Below are 23,637 nucleotides of genomic sequence, written 5' to 3'. Positions count from 1 at the left end.
ATTATCCGCATTTTATAGGAGAGGAAACTGAGACACAAAAAGTGGTTAATTTGTGTCCACACAGCTAACAATAGAGCTGGGATTTAAACCTGTTGTGTCTGGCTCCAGAGTTGTGAGCAGCATCGTTTCTAGTATTTTCCCACTAGGGTCAGAGAAGAACTGGGAGTTGCCCAGATCCTGTGACCTATAGGAATATTGTCCTTCTCACCTTGTAAGTACAGTTCCAGCTGAGCCTAGTACCTAATACTATAATCAGTTTATAAGAAACCCCAGTTATCACATCTTCCTCTTTGACTTGGGAATGTTGCCCTATTTAGCTCACACAGTAGAAGATTGTGGCTCAGAAGGTAAAGCGTCTGCCTACAATGTGGGAGACCCTGGTTCGATTCCTGGGTCAGGAAGATCCTCTGGAGAAGGAAATGGCCACCTACTCCGGTACTCTTGCCTGGAAAATCCCATGGACAGAGGAGCCCAGTAGGCTATAGTCCATGGGGTCACAAAGAGCGACACGACTGAGCGACTTCACTTCAGTAGAAGATTGTGGGTATCACTAGATAGGAAGTTGAAGCCTTGGATTCTGTATTTCCATGAACCTTGGGTAGGCCTTTTAATTCTCTCCTAGTTTCTTCTCCCCACCTCCCAAATGGTAATTCTGTTCTGTCAGCCACTTGAAGCTTTCAAAAGTGTAATCAGATAATCATATTTTTATAATGAAGGAGTTACTGTTAGGGAATAACGCTGTCCATGATGATTCCTTGGAATTCTTTCATACCAGCTGTACCATTTTCTTTACATATATGGACATGTATTTTCTTTTCTTTTTTTTTTACAAAAATTGAATTACATTGTGTTTTTTTAAACTTGATATTTCTTAGGTACTTTTCCTGTCAGTATACATGGGTCAAATGCATTTTTAATAGTTGCATAATATTCCATGGTAGAAATGGTTTTAATTTAACTGTGATATGTCCTTATTGGTATGTTTGTTTTCTTCTTGTTTTTCACTATCCCAAGGGAGAAGTCAATTTGGGAGAAGGGGAGAAAAAGAGATATCCTTGAGTGATAGGCAAGAGACCTGGGTTTTCCCCTGTATTTTAATTTATGACCTTGGGAAAATCTCATTTCTTCTCTAGGACTAAAAGAACCCTTCAAAGGAACTTTCAGACAGTGTACCATTTGAGATTATGAAGGTTCCTTATTGCCTAGAGATGCCTATATATAAAACATTTTTTTTATTTCGAAGAATATGAATGCTGTTATCCCTTAAATCTGCCCTTAAACCCTACTTTGAGATTTCTTAGGCTGTGTAGATGTGTTAAGGTGTTCCCCTGACTCCGTAACCAGTTGAGACAGTATTGGTTTAATAAATAAAGAAATGGGTTAGCAGCCTAGCCATGCATCCTGGATGCACCCCTTCCCCTCATCTATCCAGTTGTGGTGTTCTAGGATAAGACTGCTAAGAAGAGTGGGGAGAGAGCTGTGTTTTTCATTATTTGTAAATTTGAGCTGCTAACATATATTTGGCAATTGGTGTTTCATATATTTTTAGAAACAGTCTTTTTGCTTCAGAACAGCCTTAGGGAATGAAAGAAAATGTGAAAGTTCCTTGGACTACCCACAGTTGTATTTTTCTCTGGGTCCAAGTTCCTACTCAATTTAGAGCTTTCTAACACCAACTCTCTTATCTTATCACCACCCCTGGCTACCCTTGACCCAAATCTTATCTCCCTGATGAAAGTTATAATATCTGGGGAAGCTTCTACTAATAATGAAAAGTGAAAGTCCCTTGGTCTTGTCCGACTCTTCGCGACCCCATAGACTATACAGTCCATGGAATTTTCCAGGCCAGAATACTAGAGTGGGTAGCAGTTCCCTTCTCCAGGGAATCTTCCCAACCCAGGGAACAAACCCGGGTCTCCCACATTGCAGGCGAATTCTTTACCAGCTAAGCCACCAGGGAAGCCCAGGAATACTGGAGTGGGTAGCCTATCCCATTTCCAGCAGATCTTCCTGACCCAGGAATTGAACCTGGGTCTCCTGCATTGCAGGTGGCTTTGCCAGCTGAGCTACCAGGGAAGCTCTGTTAATAATATCACAATATTTTTTTTTATAAAATGTGCCCTGTCCCCACAGACAGCCTCTAATGTTATTACTTAACAATCCAGCCTGAAAGCACATTTGCTCAGGTGACTCCTCTGCTATCCACAGATACTTCAAGAATTAGCCTTTTTTTATATGCCATAGAACTTTTATGACAGTCTGGTGTTCTCTGTGACCCCCTTCTCAGAATGTTTTGAATATACTATTGCCTGCTAATGAAGATTGGGGAGGTGGTTGTAGGCTCCTAGTACTGGGGAGTAGGTATAAGACAGTTGCTCAGAAGGTGTGCGTTGGTGCTCACTTTTCTCTGAGCAGGAGGATTTCTGACTAATCTGGCAATCAGCTTCAGATTTACCCCATTGTAACCACGAACACTAACATTCTTCCCCGGTGAGCAGCAGATTTCTCTTCTTTTCAGACAGCAGTTACAGAGACATACATCTACAAAAGAGTGAAAGGGAAATTCCCTACTTCTGTGAACAAAAACCAGGTGAATTGTTAGAAACCTTGGTTTGCTTGGGTGAGGAGGGATGGCAGGTGTTAGATTGTCTTGCAGCCAGCTCCCTCCTGCTGCTTATCATGCCACCCTTAGATCCATTCGGAGACAACAGTAAAACTCTCCAAATTTTTTGCAGTGGATCTTGGCTGCTGTAAGGGAGCTTTGGCTCTTTGGGGGAGATTTCCCTGTGACTGACAAACGGCTCTGGGAAACAGTTGATTAATATTGAATAGTATTCATTATCCAGGCTCTTAGTGCCCTGGATTTTGTGTATAATGCTGGGGAATGAGTGTTGGGAGAGGCAATTGGCCACAAGCCGTGAGCCCATCCCTGCAAGTTCTTCGTGTAAGTGCAAAGACCCTGGCCACTTCTGGGCCAAATCTCAGTGTTCTCTTGGATGTGAGCAGCCTAGGGAGAGGAGGTAATATCTCTTTCCTGGAGCCGGTTTGCTTACTGTTCACTAAAAGTGTTGACTCCCCCCAAGCTCAGGGTTCTTTTCTTACGACACAATCTACTGCACATGTGGGCACCCATCTAGGCCTACCTGTGTCCCCTTTTGTTGGGGAAGGGGAATGGGGAACTAGCACAAACCTGTCCATTGCTGTTTGCTGCATTATAAGTAATAAAGTTCTTTGTCCCTGATCCAGAAGTCGCATGTCATCTGCCAGTCTTCATGAAAAAAGTAGGTTAACTTGTTTGCAAGTAGGATAAAATTTGAAACCCTTCATGGGCTACTCTTGATAGTTTGGTATCCTGACAAAGGATGATATCCTGGCAAAGTCTTTCCAGTAGAGTCATGGGCCAGGTGATATGAGAGGATAACTGGGGGCCTGGTAGCAACTGCTGCCATGTGCGGAGGGGAGTAAGGGCCTCTAGTTGTCCTACATGTTAATGAATGTTTTGAGGCTAAGCAACAAGAGGTGAGATTGAAACACACTGTCTGACTGGTTGTAGCTCAATTCTCAGAGCAGGAGAATGAAAAGATGTTTTGACAATGAGGCAAGCAAGTCTGTGGCCCCAGTTGAAGGCAGTATGGCTGACTGATGAGTAATGGTTTCCCCAAAGCTGAAATAAGTGGTGTCAGAAATAAGGATATAAAGCTTTTTAAGTGGACCCAAAATATTCAATATTAGGAGTTTGTTGAGTCCAGGCAGATAACCACTGAAGCAAAAATAAATTCATGATCCATTCCCTCTCACTCCCTCTCCTGCTTTAAGGAAAGACTTTCTGTATGCTGGGGGATCTTTGAGGAGGAGAAGGATTACCTTTTTATAGCTCTGTTGAATATAAACATCTAAGTCACCGTCCTACTTCACCCCATGGGGACAGGGAGCCCTGGGTGCAGAATAGTCAAAAGTGCTGAGAAACTGGCAGAAATCCACAGTGATGTGCAGTGGGTGGGGAGGGCAAAAAACCAAACCAGGGACTGCACTTTCACTTTCAGGGTCTTCAGTTCATTTCAGCTCAGTCATGTCTGACTCTCTGCGACCCCATGAACCGTTGCACGCCAGGCCTCCCTGTTCATCACCAACTCCTGGAGTCCACCCAAACCCATTTCCATTGAGTCAGTGATGCCATCCAACCATCTCATCCTCTGTTGTCCCCTTCTCCTGCCCTCAATCTTTCGCAGCATCAGGGTCTTCCAATGAGGCAGCTGTTCGCATCAGGTGGCCAAAGTATTGGGAGTTTCAGCTACAACATCAGTCCTTCCAATGAATACCCAGGACTGATTTCCTTTAGGATGGACTGGTTGGATCTCCTTGCAGTCCAAGGGACTCTCAAGAGTCTTCTCCAACACCACAGTTCAAAAGCACCAATTCTTCTGTGCTCGACTTTCTTTATCAGGGTCTTAGGTGGTCCAATCTCCTAATCTTGATGAGTCTCCTTGGTCCCTTTGTTCTTGCTACAGGTGGTTTCCTGGCTGTTTCACCTTTAATTAATAACAGTTCTGCTGTTTGGAACTCAGGCCATGGAGGCTGGAGTATTATTTATAAGAAATGGGGGACAAAAAGACCTCCATGCCTAGAAGCCATATAGGGCCCTGCTCAGCATCAGAAGTACTCAGAGGATCAGGCATAGAGGTGTACTCAGGGCTAACACTGATTTCAGCAATGTAATAAGGACACACAGAGGATCGTAAGACTGCAGGCTGAGTCTGAAAAAGTTCTTGCATAGGCTTTCTTATGCCCACTCCCTCTCATGAAGGATCACACTAAGCACACTTTACCCAGCATCACAAAAGCAGCATGCGAGCCTAGTCTCTGTCTAGAGAACCTACCCATTAGAAACTCGGCACCCACAGTTTTTATTGGGGGCAGGTTACCTGGGCGCACTCTGCCTGGCATGTTTCAAAATTCCAGACTCTCAGAAGGAAAGCTGGTATTTAGCATAAACCATACTGCGTTCAAACAGTTTGTGCATGGTGTACATTCATTAATTAGACTCTTACTATAGGAAGAGCTGTCTTTTCTTCCCTATTTATTCAATTGTGCACACCTACAAGGACACGTGGGCTTTTAACTTGTTCAGCGGTTGTAATCTATGAGTTACTCAAAATATATGCACCCGCACACACACACATATATATATAACACATATAAATACAATTTTTATTTTCCTAAGGGTCGGTTGCCCAATGCTTTGGACCGCTGGACCTTTTAGTGGCATCCCCTTTGAGATCCGGAACTTTCTCGCTCGACTCTCAAGTTGTCTAGGGAAGTTTTAGGCGGTGATGCCTATCAACAGACCGGCAACCAATAGGGGAGGGCGTGGGGAAAACGGACTGAAGACGGAGGTGGGCGGGGTGGAAGGTTGAGGGTCGCAGCCAGGGAGCCGTGTGGCAGTTGGAGACAACTTGGGCCTGAGTTGGAGCGGGTGGTGTCGGGTGCTAAGAGAGGGAGGGGCAAGTTCCAAGCCACCGCTGGGCCGGAACTGGGGGCCTGATAGAGGAGGAATGAACCAGATTGGACCGCTAAGGGACTGGGCGGGGCTGACTCCTGGCCGCAGCCAACTGCCGGTCGCAACCGCCGGCAGTTGGCGTTTTCCGAGCTTCTTGGACTTCCTTTCCTACCAGCTGTTCTCGGCTTCCCTAGTCTGTCAGCCCCGCCGCCAGCCTCTCGAAGTCTCTGTCGCCGTGTTTCTTCACTTTTCGTGGTTTGTGTCAGCGTGCGCAGTTTCTCGCCTGTCCCCGTCTCCCCGGGTTTGATCATTCTCCAGGGCTTCAGTGTCCGAGACGTGCTTGACCCAGCGCTTAAATCAGCCCGAGAGAGATGGAGAAGCCGGGGTTCCGCGCAGGTGAGTGTGGCTGGAAGACTGGAGGGCTTCCCACAACGTGAGGCGAAATGACTGTGCTGACAGGTTCGGCAGCACTCTTTGGGTTTAGGAAATCCAGTCTATTGGGTCAGAGACACCCCAGTGGGCTAATCTCTCAGACACAGCCAGAAGGTATTCTTGGCTAGCTTTGTTTTTGTTTTCCTTCGACTGAAGCCTAACTTGTTTTGAGATGGAAGGGAACTGAGACTGGGAAAACTGTTCTTAATGGAGAGGGTCTACAGGCTTCATAGAGCCCAGAACTAAAACTAATATGAGTCCTGGGCCTTGGTCCAGGTTTTGTTACTGACTCATTTAGTGGCCTTAGAGGAGTTTATTTCCCTCTCTGGGTCTGAGAATCCCATTGAGTACCATTAGAGGAGTTTGGACCATAGGATCTTCAAAGACCTAACATATGATGAGTGCTCCTTAAATATTAGTTGTTAGGCGTGAATAAAATAGGGAGGTCTCCCTTGGGGTTCACTGGAGGCTGCTTGCTGCACTAGATTAATTGGAGTCTGTGGAATTACATTGTTCTTCAGGCTTGAGAAATAGGTGGCATTATCTCCCTTGCAAGTGAGGAAACTGAGGCTCAGTGGCAAATTGGATATGCTGCTGCTGCTGCTAAGTCGCTTCAGTCGTGTCCGACTCTGTGTGACCCCATACACGGCAGCCCGCCAGGCTTCCCGTCCCTGGGATTCTCCAGGCAAGAACACTGGAGTGGGTTGCCATTTCCGTCTCCAATGCATGAACGTGAAAAGTGAAAGTGAGGTCGCTCAGTCGTGTCCGACTCTAGCGACCCCATAGACTGCAGCCTACCAGGCTCCTCCGTCCATGGGATTTTCTAGGCAAAAGTACTGGAGTGGGGTGCCATTGCCTTCTCCGTTGGATTTGCTAGTAAGTGTCAAAGCCAAGTCAGTCTTAAAGTCCATGTTACACTATACTTCCCAATAAGAGAGCAGGGAAATCTTGATTGAAAGGTGATTATGTGGAGCAATGAGGTCTCTGCTGAAATGAACAACTCCAGTCAGTTCAGTCGTTCAGTCGTGTCCCATTCTTTGCGACCCCATGGACTGGCAGCAGGCAAGGCTTTCCTGTCCATCACCAGCCCCCGGAGTTTGGTCAAACTCATGTCCATCAAGTTGGTGACGCCATCCAACCATCTCATCCTCTGTCGTCCCCTTCTCCTCCCGCCTTCAATCTTTTCCAGCATCAGGGTCTTTTCCAATGAGTCAGTTCTTCGCATCAGGTGGCCAAAGTATTGGAATTTCAGCTTCAGCATCAGTCCTTCCAATGAATATTCAGGACTGATTTCCTTTAGGATTGACTGGTTGGATCTCCTTGCAGTCCAAGGGACTCTCAGAAGTCTTCTCCAACACATAGTTCAAAGCACAGTTCAAAAGCAAAAGAACTGTATCTGATTTTTCTCTGTCCCTAGCTCCTGGCACGTGGTTTGTGTGAAATAGTTTGGGTATTGATGCCACCACAGCCACCACGTGTGCTACCATTGCCATCAACATGATCAGCATAGTTAGTAAGCAGTGATAGGGACTCTAATCGTTACAGTGATAGCAAACCATAAATGAAATTGTGAAGACTTCTGAATTTATACTTTTACTTACATAGTGCCTTAAAGCTTATGAAGCAATTTTGAGTGGTTCTTCATTCAGTCATCTTAGGTAAGTATTATTTCATCCACATTTTATAAGCAAGGAATCCAAGGTCTGGGTTAAGTGACTAGTGCAAGGTCACACAGTAAGAACTTGTGCTTCTCCTTACGAGTTCTGTCCACTCCCTGTCCCTTTCTTTTTTCCTGGTCCTCCCTGCCCATTCCTATGCTTGTTCTGTGCTTTATTCTTGTCACCCAGACACATTCTGTTTTGATGTTGACCAATAATTTTATGTTGGCTGATGATTAATAGTGTTGATATTAACTCATATCCTTACAAGAATTTAAAATATGACCTCTCCCAGAGGGGCAGAGGGGTTTAAATACTTTAAAGAAGGGTAGTTGTAATTGTGGTGGTTGTCTTTATCCTCTAGGAGTAACACTAGAATATGTAGTGATTGACAGTCCAGAAATAACAGCTGTCATATATTGAGCTCATTACTGTGTCATGGGCCCTGTAACAGCCATTTACACTTTTTACCTCAATTCTTTCAGCCATTCTGCTGAATTTTATAAACGAGGGTCCAGCAGTTAAATTACATGCCCAAGTTCATGTAGTCCTGGCTTGGCCCAAACCTTATTTTCTAAACCTTTACACAGCCTGACCCTCTGGCAGGAGAGCCTGAATTAAGAGAGGTGTGCTCAAGTATGGTGTGAGGAAGACAGTTGAGAACCCAGAATTGGAGTGAGGGGAAGTTTTTCTTCTGGACTTAGGAGGCCACCTCCCCATCCTTTTGGATAGTGAGCTGTGATTCTTCTCACTTGAGGTTAGAAACCAGTGAAATGAATTATTCACATGCTGAGTGAATTCACATGCTAAATAAATCACTCATATGCTGTGAATGACAAACTTGTCTTGACTGACACTAGGAACCTGTAGCCCAAAGCAGTGCAACTTTCCCCTTCAGTTCATTGTCCAGAAGGCTACCTGAAAGAGTGGTCTGAAATATGTACTTGATTTTGGCATTCATCTGCCAAAACCTGTTGAGTGGCTCCCTACCCATGGGATAAACAGCTTAATACGGTATCGAAGCCTCCCAGGATTTGCCCTCGCCCGACCCCTTCAGTGGCATCTTCGTTCACAGCTTTTGCGCTCCACTGTAGTCATACTGGATTACTCTGAGTCCCCACAGCTCACAGTGTGCTTCTGTGATATTTAGGCTTTTCATATCCATTCCCTCCCCTCTTCTCCTTTTTACTCTTCAGTTGGCTAACCCACTGTTCAGCCTTTAAGATCCAACTCACCCATTCATTCAAACATTCAACGAACATTTGTCAAGCCTGTGAATTACCAGGCAGGGTTTTAGGTTTAGAGGTGTAGCAGTGAATAAAACAGACATGTACATGCCCTTTATGGAACTTCTATTCTGTAGGGCATATTAATTAAGTATAACATATGGGTGATGGTAGGTGGCATGGAGAACAGAGCAGGGAAGGGGGATAGAGAGGGACAAGGGAGTTGTCAGGGACGGCCTCACTGATTGGACGATGTCTGAGTAGAGCTGAAGAAGGTGAGGAAGTAAGGTATCTGAATGCCTCAGGCCCGGAGCATAAGGATATGAAACAGGGCATCACTTGACTTATTTATTAGCTTTTCAAAACTCCACTGCTGCCTTGATCTGGACAGTTGCTTTTTTTCTGTTTTCCTGCACACTCTTGTGTTGACCTCTTAAAGTAGAAATTACTACATGATATTGTAATTGTCAATGTATATATGTCTGTTCCCCTCACCTGGATGTGGGCAGGGACCTCTGATCCCTTTCTGTCTCCTCAGCACCTACCTGATGGCCTGAATTCCAATGGGCACTCAGAAATATTTATTAAATAAATGAAGAAGGCCTTGTGGGTCTCATTCTTACAGCCTGATTATTTTTACAAATGATTTGGAAGACAAGGCTTGGACAACAAATGTTGAGAGGAAAAATAATTCTAAGCTTGATTCTATCTGTCTGGCTTCCCCTTGTGGGCCTCTGAGAAGTTGAATACCTGAGAAATGTACCTAGAGATTTCCATTTTAAGCATTATAGCAAGCCAGCTAACCTGTAAAGTAAATGATGGATAAGTATAACAAAGCCTTTTATAGTTGAATTTCCAAGAAAGTAAGAGAAATCCCCAGGGGCCTAAAAAACCAAGAGTAAACTGAAAACTGGAGAAGTTAGCCCCTTTATGTGACCTCAGCTGCCCTAGATGTTTGCTGGTCTCGCTTACCTCAAAGCTTGGGCTTTAATATACCTGCTATTACAGTGAAGGAAACCATAGGCCCACCTGTGTTAGACTCTGGTTGGAACTGAGATCCTTGCATGAAGCCAGATACCTTGAAAATCTATATCCTCTGATTGAGTGGAGTAGGAAAAAGAAATCTTACTACTGACAGAGATGACAAAGAAGATTGCTTCTTATTCTAGGCTCCAAGAGAAGGGAAAAGTTTGCCTGGAGAATTCTGAACCAGAGGCATTCTCTCGTATGGATTTGGGTTTATATTTATATTGCCTGAATTGCCTAAAAACTTCAAGCCAGGAAATTGACTATTAGGAACCATCCGGGCTGGTAATACCTCTGAATGCTTGGCAGAAGCACATACAGAATCTCTCTGGAGAGACACTTGACACAGGCTACACAGGATTCCCACAGAGCCTGGAATATAGACTTGTTATATGAGAATGCATATTGCTTGCTTTGTGCTATTGAGATCATGATGTTACTTTTGTATATAAAAAATAAATGTTTGGGTACATCTTTGCCTCCTAGTGACCTCCATAAGTGAAATGATAGGGCAGAACTTGTGTCCCAGCGAGCCTTTGGATGTGGACACACACTGAGCTCCCTCCTATCCTTGCAGAGGTCATGGAAGAAGTGACATCATGCTCCTTCAGCAGCCCTCTGTTCCAGCAGGAGGACAAGAGAGGGGTCACCTACCGGATCCCAGCCCTGATCTACGTGCCCCCTGCCCACACTTTCCTGGCCTTTGCAGAGAAGCGCTCCTCGAGCAAGGATGAGGATGCTCTCCACCTGGTGCTGAGGCGAGGATTAAGGACTGGGCAATCAGTACAGGTGACTCCTTATCCCAGATCTGAGCCTGGGTCTCATTTTCTGCATTGCTCAGAGCATGTCACAGTCTGTGCCCTTTTCATCAGTGCAGGAAAAGCCTTGTGTCTGAGCTGAGGAGGGGGAGAAAAGGCAGTAAAAGCAATGCTTGCCCTTATTGAATATGTACTGTTTGCCAGAGGCACATGGAAATTCACAGCCACTCTGTGACATAGGAACTGTTGTCAGTCACATTTTACAGATGAGGATACTGAGGCTCAGAGTGATTGCTATTTGCTCAGGGTCAAACAGCTATAAAAAAGCAGTAAAAGCAAGCTTCAAACCCAGTCTCTGAATAGAGGCCTCCATGATTTGTGTATTCAGTTCAACCAACATGTGGTGTGCTTTTCATTCACATTCTCTTTTATTCTCATAAGTCACTGAAAACAGTAAGCATTGTTAGTCCAGTTTTGCTGATGAGGCATCCTGGTGCTCCAACAGGTAGGTAGCTTGTTCAGGACCACAGCTAGCGAAAGACACAGGGGAGGAAAACAACATCTGTATTCTCCCCCCTCTTCCCTTTGCTTGTCTTCCTCCATGCTTTATGTGCTGCTACTGCTGCTGCTGCTAAGTTGCTTCAGTCGTGTCTCACTCTGTGCGACCCCATAGACGGCAGCCCACCAGGCTCCCCCGTCCCTGGGATTCTCCAGGCAAGAACACTGGAGTGGGTTGCAATTTCCTTCTCCAATGCATGAAAGTGAAAAGTGAAAGTGAAGTCGCTCAGTCGTGTCTGACTCTTAGCGACCCCATGGACTGTAGCCCGCCAGGCTCCTCCATCCATGGGATTTTCCAGGCAAGAGTACTGGAGTGGGGTGCCATTGCCTTCTCCGTGCTTTATGTGAGGTACATATTTTTATCCCCATTTTATAAGAAGTAAAGTGACTTGCCTTAGGCACATACTTAATAAATGGAGAACTGGGGTTAGTGCCCTTGTCCATAGATAGCGCATTTTTACTGTGTTTTTAATGGGTGAGAGAATAGTTACTGCCCTTGAGGCTGTGAACTACAGGGTTAGTTTAGAACCCAATTTTGTTATTGTTGACTTTTATCTCTCAGAGATGGCTGAAGTGAGGATCAAGTGAGACAGTGAATTTGAAAAATACACACATAATCATACATACATACATTTTTTATGAGTTATTTTAATCTGCTTAACCTGTCCTGCTTTTTCTGCTCTCAGAAATCTCACCTTTAAAACTTCATGTCCTTAGGGATGCTTTGCTTTGCTGTTATAGTGCAAATGCTGTTCTGCTGAAGGTGGACCTTACAAGCAAGCCCTGGCTGCTTTTAATGCCTTACTCACATTTCCCCTTGGGGAAGTTTTTTACTTTAGGGACTTTCCATCCCCTGCTCTTACACCTTATCATGTGTCTTTCTTATGGCCTCCCAGGGTTGAACCTCTGCTTATATCACTGGTGTCTTTCAGCCCAACTTGGAGTTCTAGCTCTTTTGTTTCCTCCAGGACAGGCAGTACCTGTGGTTTATGTTGCTCTACTTTTTGCCACAGACAGTTGGGCAGTTAAGTTTTTTTTATCAGACCATACCTGTTACATAACCTCACTATCCAGTAGTTACAGCCAGTCACAAATGTGTCCACTTTAACTCATTTTCTCTCCACTTTATTTTATTCACATTCATTCTCTCATTTACTTAATTGTAGAATCTTAAAATGGGAAGAATTATCAGCCCAGCTTCTTTCCCAATATAGAAATCTTGTGTATTCCATTGGTTGCTACTAATAGCTTAATGGTTAAGAGCATGGCTTTGGAGTCAGGCAAGACCTATCATTTATTGACTGTGATCGTGAATACTTGAATCTTCTGTTTCATTGTCTGTGAAATATAGTTAATAACAGCAGTTCCATAGTAGGAACTCAACATTAGTCATCTTCTATTAAGGATCTACTTACACAACTCCTCAAATGAGAAACTTAATCATGTGGCAACTGTTAACTTATTTTTTGAAATGAGATCCTCTGTACTTGTCTGTAATTGCCTGTTGTTGTTATGCCTTATGGGGAAGTCCATCTGTACATTATAAAGTCCCTTTTGTGGAGAAGTGCTCTTTGATGTATCTGAAAGCAGTATCCACACCCTCCAGGTCTTCTATCTTTTAGCAGCTCCTTAGGCCACAGTCTTGATTTCTGGTCCTTTGAAAACTGTGATTACAGTCCTTGGGACTTGTGTGGAAGATCAGTGTCTTTTTGCAAAGTATGGTACTCATAACTGAACTTATGACCCCAAGGATAGATTGACCAGCTCAGCAGTGAAGTGGCTGTCCCATCTGGTATCCTTTTTATGCAGCCTACAGTAAAAAAAAGTAGCATTTATTTTTTGATAGCTGCTTAAATGTTAAATAGATGGTCAGCTAAACCCTTCAAAAACTTTTCGGATTTTTTTGTTCTTTTAAAAACATTTTAAATTATGGTAATATGCACCTAATGTAATACTTTCCATCATAATCATTTTTTATTTGGCCGTACAGGGTCTTAGTTGTGGCAGGTGGCATCTTTAGTTGCAACATGCGAACTACTAGTTGTGGTACATGGGATCTAGTTCCCTGACCAGGGATCAAACCCAGGACCCCTGCTTTGGGAGCTAGGAGTCTTGGCCACTGGACCACCAGGGAAATCTCTCTGTCATAACCATTTTAAGAATACATTGCGATATTTTTAACTGTATTACATTATTGGTCTCTAGAATTTATTCATTAGTGCATAACTGTAACTGTATACTCACTGAACAACAACTAATTTCCCCCTCTCCAACCCCCTAGAGATTAATACTGTACTTTGTGAGTTTGTTTACTTTAGACGTTTCATGTAAGTGGAATCAAGCAATATTTTGTCTTTCTGTGATTGGCTTATTTCACAGGATAATATCCTCAAGGTTCATCCATGTTGTAGAATATGTCAGAATTTCTTTTTAAAGGCTGAATAATAATCTATTGTATGTTAATTTATTATTTCATTTATCCAGTTTGTTTAGCCATTCATCCCTTTTATTTTATCCACTCATCGGCTGGTGGACACTTGGGTTGCTCCCACCTTTTGGTTATTGTGAATAATGCTGCTATGGAACAAGGAGGTGCATATAAATGTCTCTTCAAGACTGTTTTTTCTATTATTTTTTGTACAGACCTAGAAGTTGAATTGCTGAGTTATGTGGTTGTTGTTGTTCAGTCACTCAGTTGTGTACAACTCTTTGTGACCCCATGGACTGCTGCATGCCAGGCTTCCCTGTCCTTCACTATCTCCTAGAGTTTGCTCAAACTCATGTCCATTGAGTTGATGATGCCATCCATTCATCTCATCCTCTGTCACCCCCTTCTCCTCCAGCCTTCAGTCTTTCTCAGCATCAGGGTCTTTTCCAGTGAGTTGGCTGTTTGCATCAGGTGGGCAAAGTATTGGAGCTTCAGCATCAGTCCTTCCAATGGATATTTAGGATTGATTTCCTTTAGGATTGACTGGTTTGATCTCCTTGCTACCCAAGGGACTCTCAAGTGTTTTCTCTAGCACCACAGTTCAAAAGCATCAATTTCTCAGTGCTCAGCCTTCTTTATGTTCCAACTCTGACATCTGTATATGACTATTGGAAAAACCATAGCTTTGACTAAACAGACAATCCTTATCCATCAAAGGGCAGACAGAATGAAAACCACAGTCACAGAAAACTAATCAAACTGATCACATGGATCACAGCCTTGTCTAACTCAATGAAACTATGAGCCATGCCATGTAGGGCCACCCAAGATGGATGGGTCGTGGTGGAGAGTTCTGACAAAATGTGGTCCACTGGAGAAGGAAATGGCAAACCACTTCAGTATTCTTGCCTTGAGAACCCTATGAACAATATGAAAAGGCAAAAAGATATGACACTGAAAGACGAACTCCCCAGGTCAGTAGCTGCCCAATATGCTATTGGAGAAGAGTAGAGAAATAACTCCAGAAAGAATGAAGAAGCTGAGCCAAAGCAAAAGCAATGCCCAGTTGTGGACGTGACTGGTGACGGAAATAAAGTCTGATGCTGTAAAGAACAGTATTGCATAGGAACCTGGAATGTTAGGTCCATGAATCAAGGTAAATTGGAAGATGGTCAAACAGGAGATAGCAAGAATGAATGTTGACATTTTAGGAATCAGTGAACTAAAATGGACTGGAATGGGCAAATTTAACTCAGATGACCATTATATCTACCAGTGTGGGCAAGAATCCCTTCGAGGAAATGGAGTAGCCCTCAGAGTCACAAAAGAGTCCGAAATGCATTACTTGGGTGCAGTCTCAAAAATGACAGAATGATCTCTGTTTGTTTCCAAGGCAAACCATTCAGTATCACAGTAATCCAAGTCTGTGCCCTCACCACTAATGCCAAAGAAGCTGAAGTTGAATGGTTCTATGAAGACCTACAAGACCTTCTAGAACTAACACCCAAAAAAGATACCCTTTCCATCATAGGGGACTGGAATGCAAAAGTAAAGATACAATCAAGAGATATCTGGAGTAACAGGCAAGTTTGACCTTGGAGTACAAGATGAAGCAGGGCAAAGACTAACAGAGTTTTGCCAAGAGAACACACTGGTCATAAACACCCTCTGCCAACAACATAAGAGATGACTCTACACATGGACATCACCAGATGGTCAATACTGAAATCAGATTGATTATATTCTTTGCAGCCAAAGATGGAGAAGCTCTATACAGTCAGCAAAAACAAGAACAGGACTGACTGTGGCATAGATCATGAACTCCTTATTGCCAAATTTAGACTTAAGGAAAGTAGGGTAAGTCACTAGATCATTCAGGTATGACCTAAATCAAATCCCTTATGATTATACAGTGGAAGTGACAAATAGATTCAAGGGATTAGATCTGATAAAGTGCCTGAAGAACTATGGATGGAGTTCGAGACATTGTACAGGAGGCAGTGATCACGACCATCCCCAAGAAAAAGAAATGCAAAAAGGCAAATGGTTGTCTGAGGAGGCCTTACAAATAGCTGAGAAAGGAGAAGTGAAAGGCAAAGGAGAAGAGGAAAGATATACCCATCTGAATGCAGAGGTCCAAAGAATAGCAAGGAAAGATAAGAAAGCTTTCCTCAGCGATCAGTGCAAAGAAATAGAGGAAAACAATAGAATAGGAAAGACTACAGATCTCTTCAAGAAAATTAGAGATACCAAGGGAGCATTTCATGGAAAGATGGGCACAATAAAGGACAGAAATGGTATGGACCTAACAGAAGCAGAAGATGTTAAGAAAAGGTGACAAGAATACACAGAAGAACTATACAAAAAAGATCTTCATGACCCAGATAACCCTGATGGTGTGATAACTCACCTAGAGCTAGACAACTTGGAATGCGAAGTCAAGTGGGCCTTACGAAGAATCACTACAAAGCTGGTGGAGGTGATGGAATTCCAGCTAAGGTATTTCAAATCCTAAAAGATGATGCTGTGAAAGTGCTGCACTCAATATGCCAGCAAATTTGGAAAACTCAGCAGTGGCCACAGGACTGGAAAAGGTCAGTTTTCATTCCAATCCCAAAGAAAGGCAATGCTAAGGAATGTTCAAACTACCACAAATTGCACTCATCTCACACACTAGCAAAGTACTGCTCAAAATTCTCCAAGCCAGGCATCAACAGTATGTGAACCATGAACTTCCAGGTGTTCAAGCTGGATCTAGAAAAGGCAGAGGAACCAGAGATCAAATTGCCAACATCCGTTGGATCATCAAAAAATCAAGAGAATGCCAGAAAAACATCTACTTCTGCTTTATTGATTACGCCAAAGCCTTTGTGTACATCACAACAAGCTGTGGAAAATTCTTCAAGAGATGGGAATACCAGACCACCTTACCTGCCTCCTGTGGGTCAAGAAGCAACAGTTAGAACCGGACATGGAAGGACAGACTGGTTTCGGATTGAGAAAGGAGTACGTCACGGCTGTATATTGTCACCCTACTTATTTAACTTATATGCAGAGTACATCATGCGAAGTGCCAGGCTGGATGAAGCACAAGCTGGAATCAGGATTGCTGGGAGAAATATCAATTTCAGATACGCAGATGATACCACCCTTATGGCAGAAAGTGAAGAGGAACTAAAGAGCCTCTTGATGAAAATGAGAGAGGAGAGTGAAAAAGCTGGCTTCAAGCTCAGCATTCAAAAAACTAAGATCATGGCATCTGGTCCTCCCATCACTTCATGGCAAATAGATGGGAAACAATGGAAACAGTGACAGACTTTATTTTCTTGGAATCACTACAGATGGTGACTGAAGCATTGAAATTAAGAGGTGTTTGCTCCTTGCACAGAGGAGCATAGAAGAAAAGCTATGACAAACCAAGACAGCTTATTAAAAAGCAGAGACATTACTTTGCTGATGTATGGTTTTTCTAGTAGTTACTGTATGGATGTGAGAGCTGGACCATAAGGAAGGCTGAGCAGTGAAGAATTGATGCTTTTGAACTATGGTGTTGGAGAAGACTCTTGAGAGTCTCTTGGACTGCAAGGAGATCAAACTAGTCAATTCTAAAGGAAATCAGTCCTGAATATTCATTGGAACGACTGATGCTGAAGCTGAAACTCAATACTTTGGCCACCTGATATGAAGATCTGACTCACTGGAAAAGACCCTGATGCTGGAAAAGATGGAAGATAGGAGGAGGGGGCAACAGAGGATGAGATGGTTGGATGGCATCACTGACTCGATAGACGAGTTTGAGCAAGGTCTGTGAGTTGGTAACGGACAGGGAAGCCTGGCATGCTACAGTCCGTGGGATTGCAAAGAGTTGGATACGACTGAGTGACTGAACCGAACTAAACTGAGAAGTACTAATGCTTTTGAACTGAACTGAGAAGTACTAATGCTTTTAATGAGCCTCATGTCTTCCTATGAGTCTTTCACTCCTGCTTTCTCCCTTCCCCTCATCTAGTGGGAACCCCTGAAGTCCCTGATGAAAGCCACATTACCTGGACACCGGACCATGAACCCCTGTCCTGTGTGGGAGCGGAAGAGTGGCTACGTGTACCTGTTCTTCATCTGTGTGCAAGGCCATGTCACCGAGCGTCAACAGATTATGTCAGGCAGGAACGCTGCACGCCTCTGCTTCATATGCAGCCAGGATGCTGGCTATTCATGGAGTGATGTGAGGGACCTCACTGAGGAGGTTATTGGCCCAGAGGTGACACGCTGGGCCACTTTTGCTGTGGGGCCAGGTCATGGCATCCAGCTGCAGTCGGGGAGGCTCATCATCCCTGCATACGCCTACTACATCCCGTTCTGGTTCTTTTGCTTTCGGCTGCCATATAGAGCTAGGCCTCATTCCCTGATGATCTATAGCGATGATCTAGGAGCCACATGGCACCATGGCAGGCTTATCAAGCCCATGGTGACAGTGGAATGTGAAGTGGCAGAGGTGATCGGGAAGGCCGGCCACCCTGTGCTGTATTGCAGTGCCCGGACACCAAACAGGCGCCGGGCAGAGGCCCTCAGCACTGACCATGGTGAATGCTTTCAGAAACCAGTCCTGAGCCATCAGCTCTGTGAGCCCCCTCATGGCTGCCAAGGCAGTGTGGTGAGTTTCTGTCCCCTGGAGATCCCAGGTGGATGCCAGGATCTTGCTGGCAAAGATGCACCTGCCATTCAGCAGAGTCCTCTGCTGTGCAGCTCAGTGAGTCCAGAGCCGGAAGCTGGAACCCTGTCAGAATCATGGCTCTTGTACTCACACCCAACCAACAAGAAACGGAGGGTCGACCTAGGCATCTACCTCAACCAGAGCCCCTTGGAGGCTGCCTGCTGGTCCCGCCCCTGGATCTTGCACTGCGGGCCCTGTGGGTACTCTGATTTGGCTGCTCTGGAGAATGAGGGCTTGTTTGGGTGTTTGTTTGAATGCGGGACCAAGCAGGAGTGTGAGCAGATTGCCTTCCGCCTGTTTACAGACCAAGAGATCCTGAGCCACGTGCAAGGGGACTGCTCCACTCCTGGTATGAACTCTGAGCCAAGTAAAAAGTAATTCGCTTAGGACCCAACTTTGCATAGAAGGCTACCGTAGAAGGCAATCACAGCCAGGACAGTGGAGGCCAGGATACCAGAGGTTACTAAGTCTGCAGAGAAACAAAACACCTAATATTCTGCTCCCTACCTGTTTTCACTTCTCATTCTCCAGAGAACAAAATGAACATCTTGCCATAGCTACTGCATTCGAAAGAGCACTGAACGGTGAGCTGAGAGACTATGATGTCATCTTGGCTCTTCCACTGGCTTGCTTTGGGACCTTGGACATGTCACCTGTATTCTCTGGGCCTCAGGTCTCCATCTGTAAAAGGAGAGGATCGGGTCTCTGATTTCTCTATTTCCCATCCCTAGGAAAGGCAGTGTGCCTGCATGATCCCTGATCAGCAAGTCCTGGCTGTATGTAGGACTCTTATCTCAAAGGCAGGCTCAGCTTTTCAAATGACTTGCCACTCATCCAAGTATGAGGTTACAAGCAGGTGTCATAGCACAAAGGAAGATGTAGGTAGCCTGTTTTGTTTTTAATAACAAAAGCACTTATATCCTTCTGATCATGCGCGAAGCTCTACAGACTCACTGTTCTAGAGGAATCAGGCCAAGCAGCAGAATTATAGGTCACTTACTTTCTCCAGCTTTGCAGCTCTGCTCAACCTTTCCTTCCATGTCCAGAAAGCATTACCTCTGAAGGAGAAAATGAGATGCTCAATGTCAGTGATCTTCAATAATGGTACTTAATGTTTCTGATGGCATGACTCCTATGAGAGATGAACTTGAAGTTCTCATAATAAAAAATTTATTAGGATAGTTATTGATGAGAAATGAACATGGGTTAGGACTTCAAAGCATCGGACAAAACTTTCCGCTATTGCTGCTCTCAAGGAGTTCACAGTTTAGGGGGCTAGAAGAGGGATAAAATTGAAGAAAATAAATGTAGCTGGGGGATAGTTTATAGATGTTGGGCTCTAAGTGGGAGTGATAGTAGCTGCTGCTGATATCATTTTAATTGTATCTTAATTGTGCCTGGAGTCATCTGCCCCAGAACTTGTCCAAGCTGCTGTTTGTTTTTCTCAGAATGTTGTCTTCACTCAGCCTTCTTTAATGGAGACAGTCGTCACCATTCAGAAGGTCTCTGGACGCAAAAACCTCTGAATCAAGCGTATTTGTTCGGACCTACTGAAATTTGGACCATCTCTACTATTAGTGAAGTGTAGAGATGCTTCTTTATCTAATAGATTTGGGACAAACTTTGACGTTGCTGGTTCTCAGATGATAGCAGATGGTTGCTCTTATTTTAGATCATTTCCTCCATAAGCCTTTTACTGTGACAGATACTCTTATCGTGAGAGATACCTTTTTTGTCCCTATTTTTGGAGGATAATGCCTTAAACAGGCAGCAGGTAAATATATTTGGTGCTGAGTAATGACCCTGGAGAGTTAAGTCGTTCTCATGGAACACAGCCTAGAAAGTTGGGGGATGCAGTTGTACCAGTCAGATGACAAAGAGTCCTATAGGATGAAAGTAGAGATTAACTTCATCTACTTTAGCATATGGGTTAAGCCCAGGGCTTAGAGGGGCTTTTAAAAATCCCCTTAACCTCTCATACATTTGCTGAAGTTAATACACAGTTATGATCATTCACTCACTCATTTATACATTTATCTAAATGTTTCCATAATTGAGTACCTGTGCATAATGTGAGGTACTTTATAATTGCCAGTCCCTGCTTGAAAATTGCTTGTGGCTCCTCATTGCCTACTAAAGGGTGTTTACATTTAGCCTGGCATGTAGGACCTTCAGTTGTTGGTTGAAATAATGAACACTCCTCTCTTCTTCTCTATATGAAGCTGCTGTCAGAGAAGACCTCGGTCGCTTTGGCAAGTGGCAGGGGTTTCGATTTCAGAGTGGGCAGCGTCGGTGGTACAGGGAGGAACTGGGGAGGGGAGGATTGAAAGGGCAGCCCCTCCTGACTGTAGAAACTCCTTGTTCAGCAAAGCTTTCCTGAGCACCATACCCCAAATTGACAGGAGTAGAGAAGATGGCTAGATTCTAAAACCAGAGTTAAAGGATGGAGAAAATGAGAATACAAGGTTCTTTGGGACCACCCAAGAAGGGAGTCAAGGAAGGGAGCTCAGCCACATGCCAGGGTGGACCCCAGATGCCCAGTCCTCTTGGGAAGTCTCATCCATCTTTAAAGTGCCTTCCCCTTTCTCCTTCCCCTTGGCTTCAGGTTTGCATCTCTTTAGTGACTAGCAATGAAATTCTTCAATAGGTGAAGGGGGTCTGAGCATATTTCAGTAATATCAGGAAAAGAGGGTTGGGCACAGGGGTAATCCACAATGAGGATTAGAGAACAGAACAGAGGGGTGATGGCAGTTGTGAAGGAAAAGCACAGCAGGGAGGAGTCCTGACACCTTTAGGAAGGGGGAGAAAGGGGTACACACAGGAAGCCCAGGCTGGAGAGATGGTATAGGTGGTGGCTGCTGTGAAGAAGAAACGGCAACAGGCCAGAGCTGTTCCACAAAATGTGTGGGAGGGAAAGAGGCCTGCACAGGTGGAGCTGCAGACAAGTTCCAACCCAACCCTGCAACTTGAAGCTTGTCTCTGTGCCAGGTGACCATCCAGAACAGCTGTAGTGTCAGTTACCCAAGGTCTTGAGGGCCCTGGGACCTATACCATGATACCTGTCTCCTAACTGAACCGATTTGAGCCACAGTTGGGTTGGGAGAATGGGAAAGATAGAGCAGGTGAAGGCAGCTGTAAAGAAAAGAGAAAAGCAGACTAGGTGCCATGAAGAGAGGACTGGCTAGGCTGTGATCTTTGGCCTGAGAGGCTCTCCCCCATCCTTGGCCCCTCGGGATTGACCCATTGAGCACAGATGACCCACCACCGGAACTGCAGGAAGGTGCAGTAGGCCCCTCTGTCTGCTGGTGTACACCCAGACTAGCCTCCCACTTGCTCAGCCTGCCGGTCCTGCTCACGCTCCCTGCCTCCTGCTTTATTCAGTCTAGGCTCGTAACCTTTACCTTCTGTGTGTGTGTGTTAGTCGCTCAGTCACGTTTGACTCTTTGTGACCCCAGAGACTATAACCTACAAGTCTCCTCTGTCTGTGGAATTCTCCAGGCAGGAATACTGGAGTGGGTTGCCATTCCCTTCTCCAGGGGATCTTTCCAACCCAGGGATCTAACCCAGGTCTCCTGCCTTGCAAGCAGATTGTTGACTGTCTCAGCTACAAGGGAAGCCCTAACCTTTACCTTGGGCCCTTGTTATTTGGACCTGTTTCTCCTGGTCACCAGTCTCCCCTCATATATCCACAGGATATCATGCAGCCACATCCACAGATAAACAACCTTACCCCCTCCCTGTTGGGTAGCCCAAGGGACGCATGGCAGTCGGCCCACAGCTGCACAGCCCCCGGCCCAAGGCAGTAGGATCCATTCCTTCCACGTTGGCCAACTGAGGCTGTTCAGTCTTCTCTAAGAAGCTGTGAGTTTTCCCCACTGTATCATCCAGCAGCTATCATGTCATCCTTCCTGCGCTGCCAGAGCACACTGCATGGGCCTCTCTTTGGTCCTTAGCACAGGCTGCCCATAGGCCTCTGCCAGGCTGTGAATGCCTTGAGGACCAAGTTTGCTTCTATCTGCATCCTTTTTACCTTGAATCATGACTTATTTTTGTGATATATTGCTAGCATATTCTGAATTCCCTGATGGTAAGGACTGTGTCTGATTCCTCGCTTTATCCTCTGCACCCAGCACAGGGCCTGGCACAGAATAGGCAGCAGTAAAGTTGTGCTGAATGAACAAAGGAGTCAAAGACTCTTGGCCTTCTGGAGCTAATTGAGAGGCCAGGGCACGTTTCCCCACAGGAGGAGCATGTTGTGTCCCTCTGTGGCTGATGTGCTCAGCCTGCTGAACACGTACCCTAAATGAATCTCTGTAGGGGCTGCACCCAGGCCAGTCACAGCCCTTCCTTGGAATGAGCTGCTCTCTGGCTTGAGCATGTTCCTACCTGGATGTCACAGCATCCCAGCCCAAGTCTAAAGCCAAGCCTTGACTAGGGGTTCGTATTTCACTGGCATTTCCCCTTTGTCCCTGATTGGATTTTCTATAACTGTCACTCCTCCAGGGAGACTCTGGGGCTCGGTGTTTTCCAGTGTGCCTTGCTCTGTGTTACCACACGCCAGGAATGCTCTCTGTACTGTTTAAGAACTGCCGTGACTCTTTGAAACAAGGAAGACGAATAAAGAGCTTAATTCTGAGGGCTACTGTTTTTGACTTTTGTTGTATTAAGGTGATTATCATCCTAATACATCTATCTAGTTTGTAGCCAACTTCTCTCAAAAACTGGGTTTTGAGGCACTTTCTTGCATTCTGTAAGAACTTTTACTTTCAGAAATCCTTACTAATAATAATCCTTTGCACTTTCACACATTGTCCTTTGAACATAGTTACCTACTGAGGAAAGCAGGGCAGAGATTAATATAACTGTTTGGTTGTGTATTACATGCCAGCTATTAAGTGTAGGAACTGGGGTGTACCAAATCAGCCCTGTCTGACACCAGCCCCATTGCTGTAATTACACATCTTTTTCTATTTTGAAAGTAACCTTGAGGTTATTCTCAAATTACTGCTGGAGAGGCCACAAATATTTAGTGAAGTGGGGTGACAGCTTTAACTTATGATTTTTACTTGACTGTTCCATTGAAATGGTCATTGAAATGGTCATTGCACTGGCTGAATTTCACCAGATATTTCTATATGTCAATCTGCTTTCTTAAATTGGTGGTTGGAAAACTTTTAAATGGACCTTTCATCATATAGTCATATAAAGATGAAAGAATAAATGAAGTTCAGAGAACTTCTAATTTACTTCTTGAAGTTGAATTACAAAAATTGTTTATATAGTCATTTGAAAAATCTGGTGATCTGTTTAATTTTTGTGTGTTCTGTAAGATTGCTTAATGTC

The 23,637-nt window shown here is 44.6% G+C and overlaps 1 protein-coding gene across 1 annotated transcript; it reads left to right on the top strand.

Annotated features, from left to right (window-relative positions):
- Positions 1 to 5,387: 5,387 nt before the first annotated feature.
- Positions 5,388 to 22,930, top strand: NEU3 (neuraminidase 3). The gene is made up of 3 exons (XM_006074066.4): positions 5,388 to 5,893; positions 10,417 to 10,628; positions 17,593 to 22,930. The coding sequence occupies exons 1-3, from the start codon at positions 5,869 to 5,871 to the stop codon at positions 18,670 to 18,672; spliced, it is 1,317 nt and encodes a 438-aa protein (XP_006074128.2). The 5' UTR covers positions 5,388 to 5,868; the 3' UTR covers positions 18,673 to 22,930.
- The last annotated feature ends 707 nt before the right edge of the window (positions 22,931 to 23,637 follow it).

The sequence above is a fragment of the Bubalus bubalis genome, chromosome 16 (assembly GCF_019923935.1).
Source record: "Bubalus bubalis isolate 160015118507 breed Murrah chromosome 16, NDDB_SH_1, whole genome shotgun sequence".
NCBI lineage: Eukaryota > Metazoa > Chordata > Mammalia > Artiodactyla > Bovidae > Bubalus > Bubalus bubalis.
This window is presented reverse-complemented; position numbering and strand designations above follow the sequence as displayed.

Bases quoted from the DNA above. Each gene is read 5' to 3' on its own strand.
- NEU3 (XM_006074066.4), top strand. From the start codon at position 5,869: ATGGAGAAGCCGGGGTTCCGCGCAG. The intron at 5,894-10,416 runs GTGAGTGTGGCT...CTATCCTTGCAG, and splicing joins GAAGCCGGGGTTCCGCGCAG to AGGTCATGGAAGAAGTGACA. The intron at 10,629-17,592 runs GTGACTCCTTAT...CCCCTCATCTAG, and splicing joins GGACTGGGCAATCAGTACAG to TGGGAACCCCTGAAGTCCCT.